Below are 16,518 nucleotides of genomic sequence, written 5' to 3'. Positions count from 1 at the left end.
CACGCAGTGGCTGAACCAGGCAAATGCTACAGGCTGGCTAGCGGCCTTCATACAATGTGTACACTAATTTGTGAGTGAAGAAGGATTGTAGTTAGGCCTCATAAAAAATACAGCCCAGAGGAAGTGAAAATCACCTTTGTGTTATTTATTTTCTCCTTTCATTTGCGCCCCCCCACCACATCCTCTTTTTCTGAAACTTCTATTTAACAGATATGAGATTTTTATTCATTTTTCTGCACCCAGTGTTTTAAATCTCTGATTCAAGCCCAAGGTGTTAGGTCATTTGCTTGATTTTTGACAGAACCTTTTATTAAATTTTACTTATTCATTGAACCTAATTTTGTGTGTGTGTGTGTGTGTGTGTGTGTGTGTGTGTGTGGTGCTGGAATTGAAGCATGGTCTTGCATACCGTTCTGCCTTGGACTGTGCCCTCAGCTCTACAGCACGTTTGACTTTATCCTGGGCTGTTTGTAAAGTCTGGCAACTCGCTCCTTCTCTCTGTATATGATTTCTGCCCCGTACTTGCACTGTTTTCCTAATTACCTCTGAGATTTTGTTCTTTTGCACTCTGGCATCTCTTTTTCATCTCTATTCATTAAAAAGTAACTTTGATCTTTCCTTCACCAGATTTCTCTCCAATGCTAGGAAATCCTTGGCTGTTCTGGCCCATTTCAGCCTTACAGTGGCACCTTCTGCCCAAACTTAGGACTGTTTGAGAAATAATCAAGAAAGGGAAGGAAAGACGGGCAACTGTGGCACATGCCTTTAATTCCAGCACTTGGGAGGTAGAGGCAGGAGAATTAATGAGTTCGAGGCCAGCCTGGTCTACAGAGTGAGTTCCAGGACAACCGGGGATACACAGAGAAACCGTGTCTCAAAAGACAAGAAGAAGAAGAAGAAGAAGAAGAAGAAGAAGAAGAAGAAGAAGAAGAAGAAGAAGAAGAAGAAGAAGAAGAGGAAGAGGAGGAGGAGGAAGAGGAGGAGGAGGAGGAGGAGGAGGAGGAGGACGAGGAAGGAAGGAAGGAAGGAAGGAAGGAAGGAAGGAAGGAAGGAAGGAAGGAAGGAAGGAAGGAAGGAAGGAAGGAAGGAAAGACAAAGATGGAGGAACTGGGACTGGGAGCGGGCTGGAATCTCATCTTTCCCCTACTTTAAATTATAGTGTTTTTCTCCTTTGTGTTCGTTTTTACTGTTTTTAAAACAAGCGGAAGAAGACTGGCTTTTTGTACACTCTTGGCTTCTGTTGAGCCTCCTCCCACCCTCCTTACTCTTCCTCTGGCCCCTCCCTTCTGCTCTTGGCGCTTCCTTCTGTGACCCTGCTCCTCAATAACTTGGAGACCACTGTGCACTCATCTTTGATGAATGTGCCAGTGAGCTGTGCCTCCATGGCGGTCTATGTGTGGATGTGGAGTTTTGAAACAACTCCCACTGTGAGAGTATGGGAAGTGGATTCACAGAGACACACTGTGAGACCTCGAGGCCTCTTTGTTTGGTCAAATCGTTGTCACAGGACACAGCATGTGAAGACACTGTTGTCAGCTGCATTTGTTACTGCTGGCCTGGATACACAGGAGCCTGGTGTGAGAGAAACATCAATAAACGCAACAGCAAGCCCTGTCAATTTCGAGGGTGCATGTGCCAAGCCCTCCTCAGAAGATCTAAAGAGACACATTGCTGGCCCGCCTTTCTCCTTCAGCTACCTTGAAGCCTCAGGCCACATTTGTATCTGCCAGCCTGGGTTCATAGACAGGAGCCTAGCATAACTATCCTCCGAGAGGCTCCACCCAGCAGCTGACTACAACACATGCAGAGACCCACAGCCAATCAATAGGACAAGCTCGGGAAGTCTTGTGGAAGAGTTGGAAGGATTGAGAAACCTGGAGGGAACAGGGACCCTTCAAGAAGACCCAGAGAGTCAACTAACCTGGACCGTTGGAGGTTCCCAGAGACTGAACCACCAACAAAAGAGCATACAATGGTTAGACCTAGGCCCCCAAACCCCACTCGGCACCACCATTATGTGTAGCAGATGGGCAGCTCTGTCTTTATATGGGACGCCAGACAATTGGAGCAAGGGCTTACCCTGATTTTGTTTCCTGTGTGTGGATCCCGTTCCCCTAACTGGACTGCTTTGTCTGGCCTCAGTGGGAGAGGATATATATATCTAGTCTAGCAGTGACTTGATGTACCAGGATGGGTTGGTTTCCTGGGAAGGACCACCACCTTCTTAGAGGGGAAAAGTGAAGAGGGGAGGAGAAGAGGCCATGTCAATGGGGGGTCTGGGAAGAGAGGAGGGCTTTGATCAAGATATATAGTGAATTAATTAATTAATTAATTAATGGAAAGCAAACAAACGAAAGACAATGGGTTAGACCCTGGGAGATAAGGAATAACTTGTAGGTTGGTTTGATTTGTCAGATAGAACTTTGGGTGGCTAAGTCATCACAGTAAACTTCACATCTTGCCCTTGACCTAATATAAGGGAAAAATCTGTCTCATTTGAGTAGCTGTTAATGTCAGATCTACAAATATAATCCCACCTCAAGCATCATACAAAACCAGCTCCATACCTATAGGTATAAATGTAAAAGAAGGTACGCCTGGATCTTTCAAAGATTCAGAACAAGGACACACATTTGCAATGATAACCAAAGACCTTTATTCCTGTCTTTAATTTCATACACTCACATTGGAAAAATAGTTGTGTCTACAAATGTACTTTCAGCAAAGGAAGCCAATAAGACAAAATATCATTGCGAGTGATTACGGGAAAAGTATTTACTACTGGAAATCAAGCACTCCATTTAGTTCCTAGTTTACACATCCACAGCACAAGCAGAAAGGGGAAGCCCTAGGCTGGAGGCTGGGCTTTTCCTAGCTGAAGCATCTCTGAAGAAGCCGTGGGGGTTGCAAATCCTAGTGGGAGAGATGAATCTGTGAGAGGTGGAGTCCCTATCACTGGAGAAATACAATTCTGAAAATCCTTTTGTCAAGTTTCTCTTTTACCCATATTTTTTGTTATTCCCCTTAGATATTTTGCTTTATATAACACAGCAGCCTCTCTGCTTAGCATTCAGACTTGTTCACACTGATGATATCTGTTCTGCTCTGTTGAATAGTTAACTACATGCTATAAATAACCACATCAATTTTCCTCAATTGCTACCCTTGCAGAAAGCTTCAGATAATTGCAATTAATCTAGTATCTATCTATCATTAAATATATTTTTCTTTGAAAGAATATATAACATATGAAATTATAAGCCTCTCACGAGCTACAGATGAATTTTAGAGTGCTCAAATAATATTTACAATGTAAACATCACAGTTATTACATAAAGGAAACCACAATATTCACAACACATTTTATTTGGTTTTGCTATGGAAGTTGTTTTCTTGAATTAGATATGTAGAACTCATAATGTAATCACTTGGTTGTTTTCCTTCAGGAATTCTAAAAAAAAAGAGAGAGAATGGTGCTTCAGACAAAACCAATTATTAAATTTGTATTTTATTAGCTCCATTCACTCACTTAGTAAATACCAATTTTTCCTTGGCTTTTATCAACAGCCTCTGAGATTGTGTCTGTAGAACTTTCCAGAACACTGACTGTTACAAAGGAATGGGAGGGTGAAGAAGCTCTCTATTTAATCGTGAATGAAGAAACATTTGTACCTTTCACTAGTGGACTGCGTGTAGGAGGGTCGTCAGGATTTCTCCAAAGCCACCCTTCCTTAATAAAGATGGGCTCCAGTAAATGACCTTACATGTCACAAAGAAATCTACCTTTATATGTCGGTGTTTGCTGTATTCTTTACCTGGCAGAAGTAGTCATCTTACAAAGCAATAGTATTTATTTCTTTTGGTGTTGGGCATGGAGACCATGGCTTTTTTGTAGCCAGGCAAGCGCTCTGCCACTGAGACTCCAGCCTAGCTTTCATCCTGGAGTCAAGGAGTATCTACACATGATAATATTGTTATGGTGAGCTCCTCACCCCATGCTTCCTTCACAGGCGAAGAGATACTTAATCTAATTGATGGAACAAAATGTGCTTGTAGATGAATTCTGAAAACTTATTTGCTCCTGATAGCTCTCTTAAAATCTTAGGTGAGATTAAAGATAGATTGAGTTCCCATTGGCCCACACAATGGGATAGATATTTTCCTCCCTTAGGCAAGGCTGGAATTCTGCCTACATTCAGCTATTAGAAACCAAGTTCTCCTGGGGCCAGCCATACCCATGATTTTATCTTTTCTTGGTTACTTCCATGCTAAGTGGTTCTATCAGAAACCATCTTCTCCATGGCTCATTGGAGAGAAGTGTACTGACTTTTGACACAGCTATACAATATATTTTTTCTGCTTGCCAAGTATTGAAAGTGAGTTCCGATAAAATAATGAAATTATTAATGCTTGCATAGCTCATGAGAGAATATGCCTTGTATCCACATTTATGTAAAATCAATTGTGGAAACCAGTCTACATAACTTTACGAAAGAAAAAAATAGCACTTTTTTTCTTTTAAATTAAAATTTTCTTCCACAGTGAACATTGCTGGAGCTGCCGTGTCTCTACTCACTTGACAGGTCAAACTTTGACTTTTTGTTCCATGATGTTTGCTACATTTGAAGGAATAAAATCAAACCCAGAATAGCTTGGCATAACATAGTATGCTTCTGTGGTATTTCTTCACATTTAACTGAAGATCTAACAGGCAATCTTTGGACTACATCTTAAGTTAATAAAAGCAGCATGACTCGTTTCAAATCTAAGGCACTTTCCCTCAGGGGTGTGCCTCAGGATGCTCTGTGTTTGAATTTCACATGGGAGAAGGGTAACTAGACAAGACGTACTGTACTCTATGGAGACCAACTGCTTTATGGTGAACAGTACCTTTGTCAAGGTGAGAACTATGCATGTAGTACCTTAAGGAGTTCACTGAGGGGGGCTCTGCCTCAGGTTGAGGTGTTATGTGGGTTAGAGAAGGTGTTTTGGTCCTAAGATGCTTTATCCACTGACTTGCTCCTGGGTCTGTTTTTCATGGTAGCCGTAAGGGCACACCCTTATGGATGCTCAGACACACCCACCTCTGATCTTCAGCTCTGCCCAGAGGACTCTTCTCCTCATTTCTCTAGCTCGTCGAGGAAGTCTGGAGAATCTCCCTCACTGCTAAGGACCAAAAGGCAAAAACGCACGTGTTAAAAAATCTCAGCTGAGGAATGTTCCAAGGAAACAATTATCACGCCATGACTAGGTGATTATTGATGCTCTGTAAGATACACTAGGGATCAACAATGGTCTCCGCAGCTAATGATTGACAGGAATTGTTCTAAGACCATAGTATCTAAAATTGGCCTTATGGAATTTAGGAATACTCTGTCTGGTTTTAGTTAAATAGAATTACGCTTAATACTCACCATGTCCACAAAAGCAACTGGAGAAGAGAGAGAGAGAGAGAGAGAGAGAGAGAGAGAGAGAGAGAGAGAGAGAGAGAGAGAGAGAGAGCACTGGATTTCCTAACTCAGTGTCCAGTATTTACATACTACACAGGCACATACTTTTAGAACTAGAACACACAGATGCATTATGGGTAAATGTGATAAAACAGGGTTGTTGGATATGAATATGGTAGGGTTCCCTTGTGTGACAGAATTAGTAACTCCACTTTATATATTTTAAAAGTGAACACTTGATTAAACCACTCCCTGATTCAAAATAGCCATCATTTTAAACTCTGACAACAGTTAGGTCAAATGAAGGAACCTTTAAAATGTAGAGTTTCCAGGTCAGCATCCCCAGAAATACTATTTTCTAATGGCTTTGGGCTGACATTTGTGTATCCGTATTTTAAAAGTATGTCAGAGAAGCCGGACATCAACCAACACTGAGAATGAGTAAGAAGTTCGCATGAAGCAAACAAAAGTACACAAGGTGATGGAGAAATACAGCAGTCTCCAAATAGAACTTAACATGTGAAGGTTATCTATACATTTCCATGCCAATGAATTCTCTTTCCCCCTACCTCCTCTTTCCATTCAGGATGGAGTTCAAGTATTTCTTCACAGCCATTTGCTTTCTGAGGCGAGTGTAGTTATCTGTGAAGACCGCATCAGAGTGCCGTTTGATTGGCACAGGGTCTTCTGAGATGCCACTGCTAAAGAAAGCGAGAGCAAAAATGATGGTAAACCAACAAGAAGTAGGGGACGAGTCTGTGTCTTTTCCCACTGAGTTTAGCTCAGTTTGACTAGTTTGTAAATGTTTTCTACCTTCCCTCCCTCTGTTCTCCTACCCATCCTTTCCCACTTCCCTGTTCTGGTTTTGTCTTATACTGCTACACTGGTTTCCAGAACCAGGGGCTAATTCTTACTTTTTCTAAAAGAAAATGAACATTATCAAAGAGTTGTGAGCCTTGAGCAGGGGAAATAAAATTCTAGAAGGAAAAATAAAATGTGTCGATGGAGTGTTTGCTAAAACAAATAACAAGTACTCTTTACCTGATCCGCTTGCCAATGAGTGACTCAAGGTATTTTTTAGCAGAAATCTGACCCAGAAGTCTGCTGTAGTCGCTGGTAAAGACCCCATCAGCATGCCTGGTGTTTCTAAAGCAAGGGAGCAGAGACAGTGATTTCCTGGTAGCTGGTAACATTTCCTCTTAGACACATCCTAGCTTTTGAATGGTGAAGTAATCTGCTCACAAAATTTTAAGCTTAAAGGAAGCTTCCTTACACCATAGCAAAAGGAAACTCTCGTCACCTTGAGCGTGATAAAAGTTGTATGTCTCTAGCCCAACACCTTGAAAAACTGGGCCTATTAGATATCCACTTTATTTTTGTTCCATTGTAGGATATTTAAAATGAATTTTTCTAATAAGTATTGAACTGAAATTCACTTATAGTTTCTATGTATCTGTATAGTTTTTTATGCTACCTTAAATGAAAATATATGCAATGAAAAAAATGTGTCATTTTGGTCAAACTCTCCAGTATTCTGTATCTTTTGTTACTCTTTTCCAAAAAAATGATGTGGGAACAAGTCTATTGCAATAGAGAAGATCTTAGGTCTATTAGTGTACTTTGTACGTACATGAGAAACCTCTTATACTTTGTCTTCAGTGTGACCTCTTTGGTCTGTTTTGCAACAGTACTCTAGACAAGCAATTGCAGGAGTGGATGGCACTGTTGAATCCCTTGACTCTTAGAATGGGGGAATCTTTCCTTTGTATCTGATCCTAATCCTAACTGCTTCAATTTGATCTGGGATTTGTCTAATCTGAGCCACTGCAATGATGCTCAAAAGATGTAGATAAATAACATATCTACCCTGCATTGTTACAACCTTTCCACATGGATATCTGAAATATCTGCTAGAGATATTAACCAGACTGAGCAGTGTCATTAAAAAGCTATTCCTTTAAAAGATAAGACTAGACTATTTAGTCTTTCAGATATGTTTCCTAAGTAAGATTAAACAAGAGTGAACTTACCTGGACACATCATAATAGGGTGTGTCATTTTCTGCCAAGGCATTCTGCAAGATGTCAGAGTCTGCTTTCAGAGAGACTTGATCAGGGTCACCTGCTCCTTCAAACTGCACCCTGTCATCCAACCTATCAAGGTGAAAAAAAAAATCCCACTAGAGATGCAATACAGTTTTTTTTTCTCCACAGTGGTATTTATGGTCTGGCGACTATTTGAAACAAGAGAACAAATGATTGGGTCATATCCATTTGCAAGATAAGGGTAGAATAATTTGACTCCATGGCTTCCACATTTAATGAGGATCTAAGTAGTCATTTCGTGTGAGCTCACAAAAAAATGATGTCATTCAACTTGTGTAAGCTTTCTAAACCGAACACAATTTCCACTTAATTCAATTCTGGCGAAGCTATAACCAAAGCACATTGTCCCGGTGTACTTCACTCTGTCCATCTGTGAAGTGGCGTTACGAGATAGAACAATTTATACAAGATATAAACATACAAAAAGCAAATATTAAACACAAAACCTGATACTTGATACTTACTCATAGAAGTGTATTTAGTATCCATTGTCCAAATACAGGACAGAAGCAGTGTGCAACCTGTTGTCTTTTTCTAGTTCTCTAATGTGTATCCAAAAGCTATAAACCGCATGATATGTTTCTTTTCATTGATCAACCCAACAGATATGCACGTTTGAGAATGATTATTCCAATATAGTGAATTTAAGGCGTCTCTCTACATCCTCACATTGTATGAGCGTAGTCTGATTAGAAATATGTCGTGCTGAATTTCATTTATAATATATGGCATATAAACTACTTGTGGATGAATGTGTATTTTTAATGCCAATGCTCTATTAAAAGTGTGTATGTGTGGGGTGTGTGTGTGTGTGTGTGTGTGTGTATGGGTGTGTGTTAAACACTGGGGCAAAGTTCCAAAGAGTTTCAGCTCTAGGGCACTTTGGTATCTTTGGGAGATAATGTAGCAGATAGTAAAAGTGGCCATCCATGGGCCTGAGGCTGATCAGTCAGTGTGAATTCCAGCATTCCTGTGACTTGTTCATCTGCTGAGATACAGGCATTGGGACTCTAGTTGCCAACACATGATATGGAGGGGGTACCATGTTATGCAATTTCAGAGAGAACATCAGTACTGAGAGACTACTCACTTTACTGAGCATATAAAAAAGCAGATAACCAAAGATGTGGTGATTTAAGTTTAGATAATAGAGATCCTGTAGATTTGAAAGCCTAAATATGAATTGATTATTAACATAAGTCTATTTTGTTTTAGGCTAAGTTGAGTTATAGCATGTTTGATGTGTATGAAGTATGAACTTCATTATATCAAATAGTAAAACTAAGAATTTTTTGGTTCAAATAGAGAATACTATGAGGATTGCATATATCTTCCTCATGAGCCTTAATATTGGCAGGGTGATTCTTCCTAGATCAATTTCTGTTCAACAGAATTTCATGTGTGTATATCTCACTGACAAAGTATTAACATTGTAATCATTTTTATTCAATATAAATTTAAATGAAGTTTTTCTACCAGAAACAGAACAGACCTGAGTTGAAAATAGAAAGTTGTTCATTTCCTAACACTAGTTTAGAAATGGGAACCATCTGGTGTGCAAGACTGGCCTCTGATGTTGTCTGTTTATGTACTGGAGGTGAATTCCAGAGCCCAGAGCCCAGAATAAGCTTTTTTTTTTTTTTGGTTGGAAATGAACTTGCTCAATGCTACAACCAAAGTATTGAAATAAATTATATGTAATTGAAAATACAGCACTCTCCAAAATAACACGTGTGAAATTTCATTTAGATGCAGAGGGAGTGCCTGCCTACTTATCTGAATTGAGAGCACACTTTCCCAGAATGAGGCTTACCTCGTTGCAGAAGGCGGTCCAAAGAGAGGCCAGGCCAGCGACTGAGAGAACAGCAAACTGAAAAGCATCAGGAGCGCCAGGGACTGAGGCTTGCTGCTGCCTTCCATCTCGGTGCCTCTGAAAAGAGAGAGAGAGAGGATGCTGCCTCTCCCAGCCACACCTGGCAACATTGGGGAGGGTCTAGCAATGCTGTCAAGGGCTCTTGCTTAGTTGAGAAATGGTCATTTCATGTCCAGGAAAGAGTCCAACTGACTGGCATAAGATTACTTTGTAAAATAATGGTAGTTTTCTAGCATTAGTTTGGAAATGGGATCTATCCCCATGGTGAAGGCATTTGAATGCCAGTTCAGCTCCTTTTTTCTTTCCCTCTGCCCACACTCAGTTGACTTTAATGTCTATCCAAGGCCATGCTTCTGTTATGCTGGAGGCAGATAGAGACTTTAGACTTGGTGTTTTGATTTCAGAGTTGTCATAGCTTAATGTCTTTTCTATGGAAGGAAACAGCTTTAACAATTTTTTTGCCCCCCCTTAAGCTTTGATACCTGATTGTTGTAAAACTGGGGTGTGAGCCACTTAATTTTTCTTCTAGCCAATTATATTTTAAAGTTTGTATATTCATATGTACACATATGGATATAAAGTATAGATTTGTATCATTAAGGTAAAATCTTGCATACATATTGCATTTAAATTCTTATTTTCTCTATATCTGTTATAGATACCACTGATAGCTTATTTCTTTAAGCCAAGCCCCAAGCAAATTAATTCCAGGATAAAAGTTAATGCCCTCAGAGTCACTTGGCATTGGTACAAGTTTTTCCAGGAAATCAATTTATATGCCTTTATCTGTAGAGCCCATGCATCCTGCATTCAATCTATTCACATGTTATATTTCTAAACACTGTCTAACTAACATACAGATCTTCAAGGGTTCTGTCTATTGTTACTTACAAAAGTCACAGCATTTAAAATTAAACGACAAAGAAAGTGAGTGCTTTCTAGATTTAGAGTTTTCTTTCTGTTTTTAAACAGAAAGAAAAGCTCTTTAAACACAGGTTGAAAACCCAAAAAAACCAAATGTATCAAGCTGAATGCTTTGTTCAAAACTGCACACACAAGCAAACTCATCTTACTTCCTTTTTAAAAGGCAATATTTAATGAAGGGATAAGCAGGACTAAGAATCCTCTAAGCAGCCGGGATCATAAAAGAGAAATTGAGGCATTTCTATCTTCACTCAGTGACTTGTCATGATTATTATATTTGGGTATTGCAAAAAGATGAACACTGTAAAATTCTTTTTAAGAAAGAAAATTTCACAAACTCCTATTCGAAGTTCCAAAGGCAGAGAAGAAATGAAGAAGGGGGAAGGTTTTACTTACCCTGGCTGTTTCCTTCAGGCAAGGCTGTCTTGTCGGCGTGGGAGCTGTCTAGGGTGCTGAAGATCTGCTCCGGAGAAGGCTCCACCAATTTGCCCCTGGTCCTGGGGAAGGGTGGACTGTAGCTGGCTAGTGCTCTGCTGTCCAACCTGACCTGCATCTCCGAGTCCCTCATTTTATAAGGCTCGTGCTTAGGGCTGAGCAATCAGAAGGCTCCCCGAAAGACGTCACAGTAGTGATCCCATGGGATGAACAGGTCTTGAAGTTCTTATTAAATTGTCATCATCCCTGATTTATATACATTTATAGCAAACAAGTTCAAGAGAGAGGAAATGTACTCTTTTTTTTTTAAAAAAAAAACCCAAAACTAAAAGCCCTGAGCTGGATAATCCTTTCCTCTTTACTTAGTTGTGATGAACTAGAAGATGACTATAATGTTATAGGCAGGGCCTAGGGATTCCTTAGAAAATAAGAACTTTCTTCAGGAACAAATGCAGAAAACTTGTGTTTGCTGTGCTTAGAGTAAAATCCCTCTTCTCCACAAAGCGCCAATTCCCTTAATGCCTTTTAAAAACCATGCTGCTTATGCAGATCCAAATTAAACTTTTCTTGAAAGCTATTCTAATTTAAAAAGCAACCGCACGTGATTTTGCATCTTTCTGCTATTACATTTCTTTTATGTTGAGGCTAATCCTCGGGGGTCAGGGTTCATTAAGTGTCTAAGATGCTGTTAGTATACACACCGTTGTGTAAGCCGCGGCACGATCGCTCTTTCACACTTTGTTTAAAATATCATAATTCCCACTCCTTCTCTTCGCACACTATATCAAATGTTCCAAGAGTAAATAAGGATCAGACTGTGTACTCCAGGGACTGATTCTCTCTTTCCCTTCAAAGGCATTCTCCTCGTTTTATGTCTTTGCATAATGTTGAATCACTTTGTTTGCCCTCAAAACTCACCCTACTTCAGAAGTTGAACACCTCCGACTCAGTCGCTTTACATAAAGGTGATTTCAAAGGATCAGGGAAAAGACCTTTGTAAAGAATTGTGATGAATGCTTAATTTCTTTTTGTTGATTCTACCCTCAAAGCAGCCTGACATACTTTTAATTGGGACTTAATGTTAAAATGCAGCTATCTTAAGAGTGTCATGGAAAACAAAGACAATGTCTTTTCATTTAAAAGTCCTGGTGTGTGTGTGTGTGTGTGTGTGTGTGTGTGTGTGTATGTTCTATTACGTATATCCTCTGGGAAATATAGCTCTCAATTTTCTTTACTTTCTTCTCCTCTAAGAGAAGAAAGGATCTCCTTGTTCTCTGGGGGCAGGCGAATGCAGTGAGAGTTATCTTGCTAGGGCTTAATCATATTTTCTAATCCAGTTACAAGAAAAATTAAACGAATTAAATTTTAAAATGTCTGGAATTTTGTTGTCCAGCTGACAGGTCTGACTTAAGCCAGAGGCCCTGTGGCTTAATTCCAGGAAATCTTTTTTTTTTTTTTCTTAACCAGTTGTTACAAACTAGAAGTTAAAGTGGTTTTCATATGGATTTTCTTTTTTTATCCTCAGGTCACTGTCATCAAAATCCTCAGTGAAACAATTTGATTTAAAAGCAGCAGCACTGGGAAATAAATAAGTTAGGGATCACAGAAGGCTCCATCCTGCATGAAAAGCAGCAAAATCACATCCAGGCTTCTTATCAGTTGGTCTAAGGAAGCATGCAGCATCTGGGAAGAGTAACTGTGATATATTTCTGCAATAATAAGAACAGTTTCTCCAATCATCACAATAAAACAAAATAATAAAGAGAATCTAATTTTATTTTTACCTATCAAGGAAAATAGACTAAATCAAAGAATCAGTTCTTGCTACAAATTTCAACAGGACATAAACTCATAGTATTAGAGCACCATCTGCAGTTCAAAGTCTTAACTCACAGACTTTCAAAAAAATAAAACCACATTTGTTTTTTTGTTTGTTTGTTTGTTTAAAGAAATAAGGAGAAAGCCAGAGTTCCATTGGCCAGCTAATGTAGATTCTTTTTTCTTATGTTGACCATAAGGAAAATGACTATATTGAATTTGTCATGAATAATCTATTATTATAATACTCAGTAAACAAACCCAAATTTGCTAACTCTGTGTCTTCCTTACCTTTGAGTACTTTCATTTTCCCACAGTCTTGTCAATTGCTCTCCCCATGTGAGCAAGCCTTCTCAGCACAGCATAGAAAACCTTCACCCATCAGTACAGCAAAGGCAGTCTATTCCTGTTCCAAATGAATAAGCGGATGCCTGCGGTAGCTCTTGCATCCCTCCCGTGTTTAGTAAAGGCGATGAGAGTGGAACCCAGTTTCCTGAGGGTCCGTCTTTTCATGAAGAGCCAGCCCTATTCTGAAATTGTCACCAACACTCTTGGGGTTTACACGTCAGGTAAGCAAGTAGCTTGTAAAGACATCAGCATCTCCTTTCCCACTTCTTACCAAAAACACCAAAAGCCATGTCAGAAAACTGTTGCTCTGTAAACTAAAGGGAAGTCATGTGGAAGTGACTCTGAAGATAAGGCAGAAATCCACGTTCACCCTCATTTTCTTCCTGTGAAGGGCTAAGTGAACACCATGGTCACCAGGGGAACGGGCACCTCCCTGTGGTCCTATGCCTGTGTCTGTGATGCCTGTGTCTGTATACACGTGCACTCAACCTCAGCTGAAGACCTTGTATCCTTGCCACCCTAGGAAGCCAGAGGAGTGAAGGCTACATCTAGGACCAAGTAGACTCACCCCATTGTCTTTTATACCTCTCAAGTGGAGAGGGACATTTATATCTTTAGATGATCAAGAGCATAAATGTATTGGGGACACATAAAAATTATATACAACTTAAGCGTCCATCCTCCTATTTTGTTGATTGGAATATGGAAATACTTGTCACAGACATCCGTGCTGTGGCTTCGTTTGAACTATAACAAATAGCCCAAAATCTTCAAATCCTGGTGTTTCCTCTGGCCTTTCATTAAATAAAACTTCTTGGAGAATCAACTCAGCAGTTAAAAAGTTTAGTTCCCAGCGCCTCCATGACAAGAATATACTTGAAATTCCTTTTTCTTTTTTATTGCATTATTGTGATGTTTTGACAAATACATGAGCTGATGTTTTGACATGTGTATGCATTGTGTAAACTTCAAGTCAGGGTAAGCCTATCACCTTGAATATTCATTATTCATTTATGATGAAGATATTCAAAGTGATTTCTTTCTGATATTGTCTGCCTGTCATTTTCTGTGGCATGGACACAACTGTAGGTTATTAGGTTAAATGACACAGGCAAGGCACAGAAAGACAAGAGGCACATGACCTCACATGAGAGATCTAGAGGTGATGTCATGGACCTTGATTAGAAGGACTATTACCAGAGGCTGCGGGCTCAGGGGAGGGGAGAGAAGGTTGACCACTGGGTATTAAGGTACAGGTTAGAAAGGTCCAGATTTAGAGACAAATCCCAGAAGGGACAGTGGGTTCCCAGCCCATCCCCAATCAGCATCTTGTCCATGAATATACTTTTCCACCTCAAGCCCCAGAAGTTGGTCCAACCAACTAGGGATTAAAACCCACAGCATCGTGAGTCAAAAATAAACCTTCTTTTTGAAGTTTGAGTAACTAACTAAAGAAATTTGAGTAACCAATCCTTTTTGCTTGTAATTCTTTTAACATTGATAATTTGAATTTCTTTTCAGAATTTTTTTTTCCGATTTATTTATTTATATGTAAGTACGCTGTTGCTGTCTTCAGACAGTTCAGAAGAGGGCATCAGTTCTTGTTTCAGATGATTGTAAGCCACTGTGTGGTTTCTGGGATTTGAACTCAGGATCTTCGGAAGAGCAGTCGGTGCTCTTAACTGCGGAGCCACCTCTCCAGCCCCTCTTTTCAGAATTTTTATATTCTTGCTATATTGGTGATTTGTTGAAAATAGTGTTACAGTAACAGTTAATTTTCTCTTTAAATCGTGCTATTAGAAGTAATTTTGTGTTCTAACATTTCTTAACGAATGTGGTGGCTCCTTTTTATTGTCAACTTGATCCACTAAGAAAGTTTGTGGGGCTTTACTGAGGGACAGCTTTTGGTATATTTGTGAGCGTGTTTTGAGGGAAGTTTTACCAAGGACAGAAAACACACGCTGAGTGTGAGCAATACCCTCCCAGGGCTAAAGATAAATAAGCTAAGCACCAGCATTCATCATTCTTCCGCTCACTGACACAGATGAAATGTGTCCAACCATCCCTTGATTATACTGCTATGTTTTCCCTGTCATTATGGATGGTGAATCAGAGTAAACTTTAAGTTGATTATTGTTCAGCATTTGGTCACAGAGATGAGAAAAGGAGCTAATTTAATTGATTGTAAGCAGTTGGAAACATGGTGATTTTAGGGAAATGACTGCAAACAACCTCTCCCCTGACTCTAAAACATCATTTCCCATCTTCCTTAGTGATACAGGGACTCCTAAAAAGATTATTCATTTCAGAACACCCCCCCTGCTTTAAAATTACATGAGAATTTCCATGCTATGATTTCTGTGAATCACTGTTTTATTGTTAAAGTTGCTTAACAGAAACTTTTCTGAAAGCAGATTTGAGAAAAAAGGAAATTATAGAGAAATCACCACTTCATAGATCCGTAAGATGAGAGAGTTTAGAGAGGGAATAATAATTCAAATAAATATATTATTTCTTTTCATTAAAAAACAAACTTGATTACCTTCCCAGTCACTCGTCCTATATTTCCTCCCACATTTTCACGCCCACATCCCCCGAGTAGTCAGTCTTTAACCCAGTGCTCTCCTAGGTGGATGGATGAAATGTGAAACATTACTGATGGATGAAATGTGAAACAGTGATGTCTAGCGGCTGGCTTGAAATTTCCGCCATCTTCTGTTCAGTTGGATGGGCTCTGCACCATTGCACCCATTCTGCACAGCAGAAGCACTGGTCGGGTGGCATCTCTATGCCCTGGGATGGTGGGAATTGAGGGTCAAGGTGAGGACTAGATGGTAGACACCTACGCCATCTACTAAGCTTGAGGCGAAACAGTAGAGGGCAGCCTGGCTTAACTTTGTGTCTAGATTCCATAAGACAGCAAGGCAAGTAGCAATACTTAGTAATACACAGGAAAGGGAGAGAATGCAAACCATTAAATGGCCGAGCTTCAGATCAGAAAAAGATTGCGTTTGCAGGTGAATAATCGGAATGATAGGATTACACTTTGTGTGAAAACAGAAGTTTGAACCCATGTTTTAATGCTACATGAGCTGTGAATATTTATCCTGCTACTTGACACTTAGCTAGGAGGAACCTCCCAGGACTCTAAATTACACATAGTATCAAAGCCAGCTTAAAAGAGACAGAAATCTGATCACAGAGCTGCATCTTGGGGTAGGTTTCCCTTGTCCCTGTGTTCCCAGGCACGTGCTCTGGTCCATCTTTGGCAGTTCTAGCCAATCTCTAGTATTGACATCAGTGTTGTCCTTAGACAAATCTTCAAAGCCTTCTGCACAGAAGCATGGAGAAAGAAAGGCCATGTTAGCTCCCAGGAAGTTGTCAGAATGATGAGCAATTGATTTTTGAAGCCTGTGATTGAAACATAAATAATTGAGATTCCCATTCCAGCCCTTGATGTCGCCCAAGTTCCTTTAGGAGAGGAGGCTGGATTCACTGCAGATTCATGTCCAGAGGAAAGGTCAGTGTGCTTTCCTCACGAGATCATGACTGGGGAACTTGCCAG

At 39.9% G+C, this 16,518-nt stretch overlaps 1 protein-coding gene across 1 annotated transcript; it reads right to left on the bottom strand.

Moving 5' to 3' along the window:
* Window positions 1–3,322: 3,322 nt before the first annotated feature.
* On the bottom strand, window positions 3,323–9,475 carry Vip (vasoactive intestinal peptide). Its single transcript, XM_052169827.1, has 6 exons — window positions 9,369–9,475; window positions 7,481–7,603; window positions 6,492–6,596; window positions 6,020–6,151; window positions 5,085–5,166; window positions 3,323–3,451 (listed from the first exon to the last, which is right to left on the bottom strand). Exons 1-5 carry the CDS (start codon window positions 9,473–9,475, stop codon window positions 5,121–5,123), a joined length of 513 nt encoding a protein of 170 aa, XP_052025787.1. The 3' UTR covers window positions 3,323–3,451; window positions 5,085–5,120.
* Window positions 9,476–16,518: the final 7,043 nt, after the last annotated feature.

Source organism: Apodemus sylvaticus, chromosome 23, assembly GCF_947179515.1.
Source record: "Apodemus sylvaticus chromosome 23, mApoSyl1.1, whole genome shotgun sequence".
Classification (NCBI taxonomy): domain Eukaryota; kingdom Metazoa; phylum Chordata; class Mammalia; order Rodentia; family Muridae; genus Apodemus; species Apodemus sylvaticus.
Note: the sequence above shows the minus strand (reverse complement) of the source record. Positions and strands in the feature narration are given on the sequence as shown.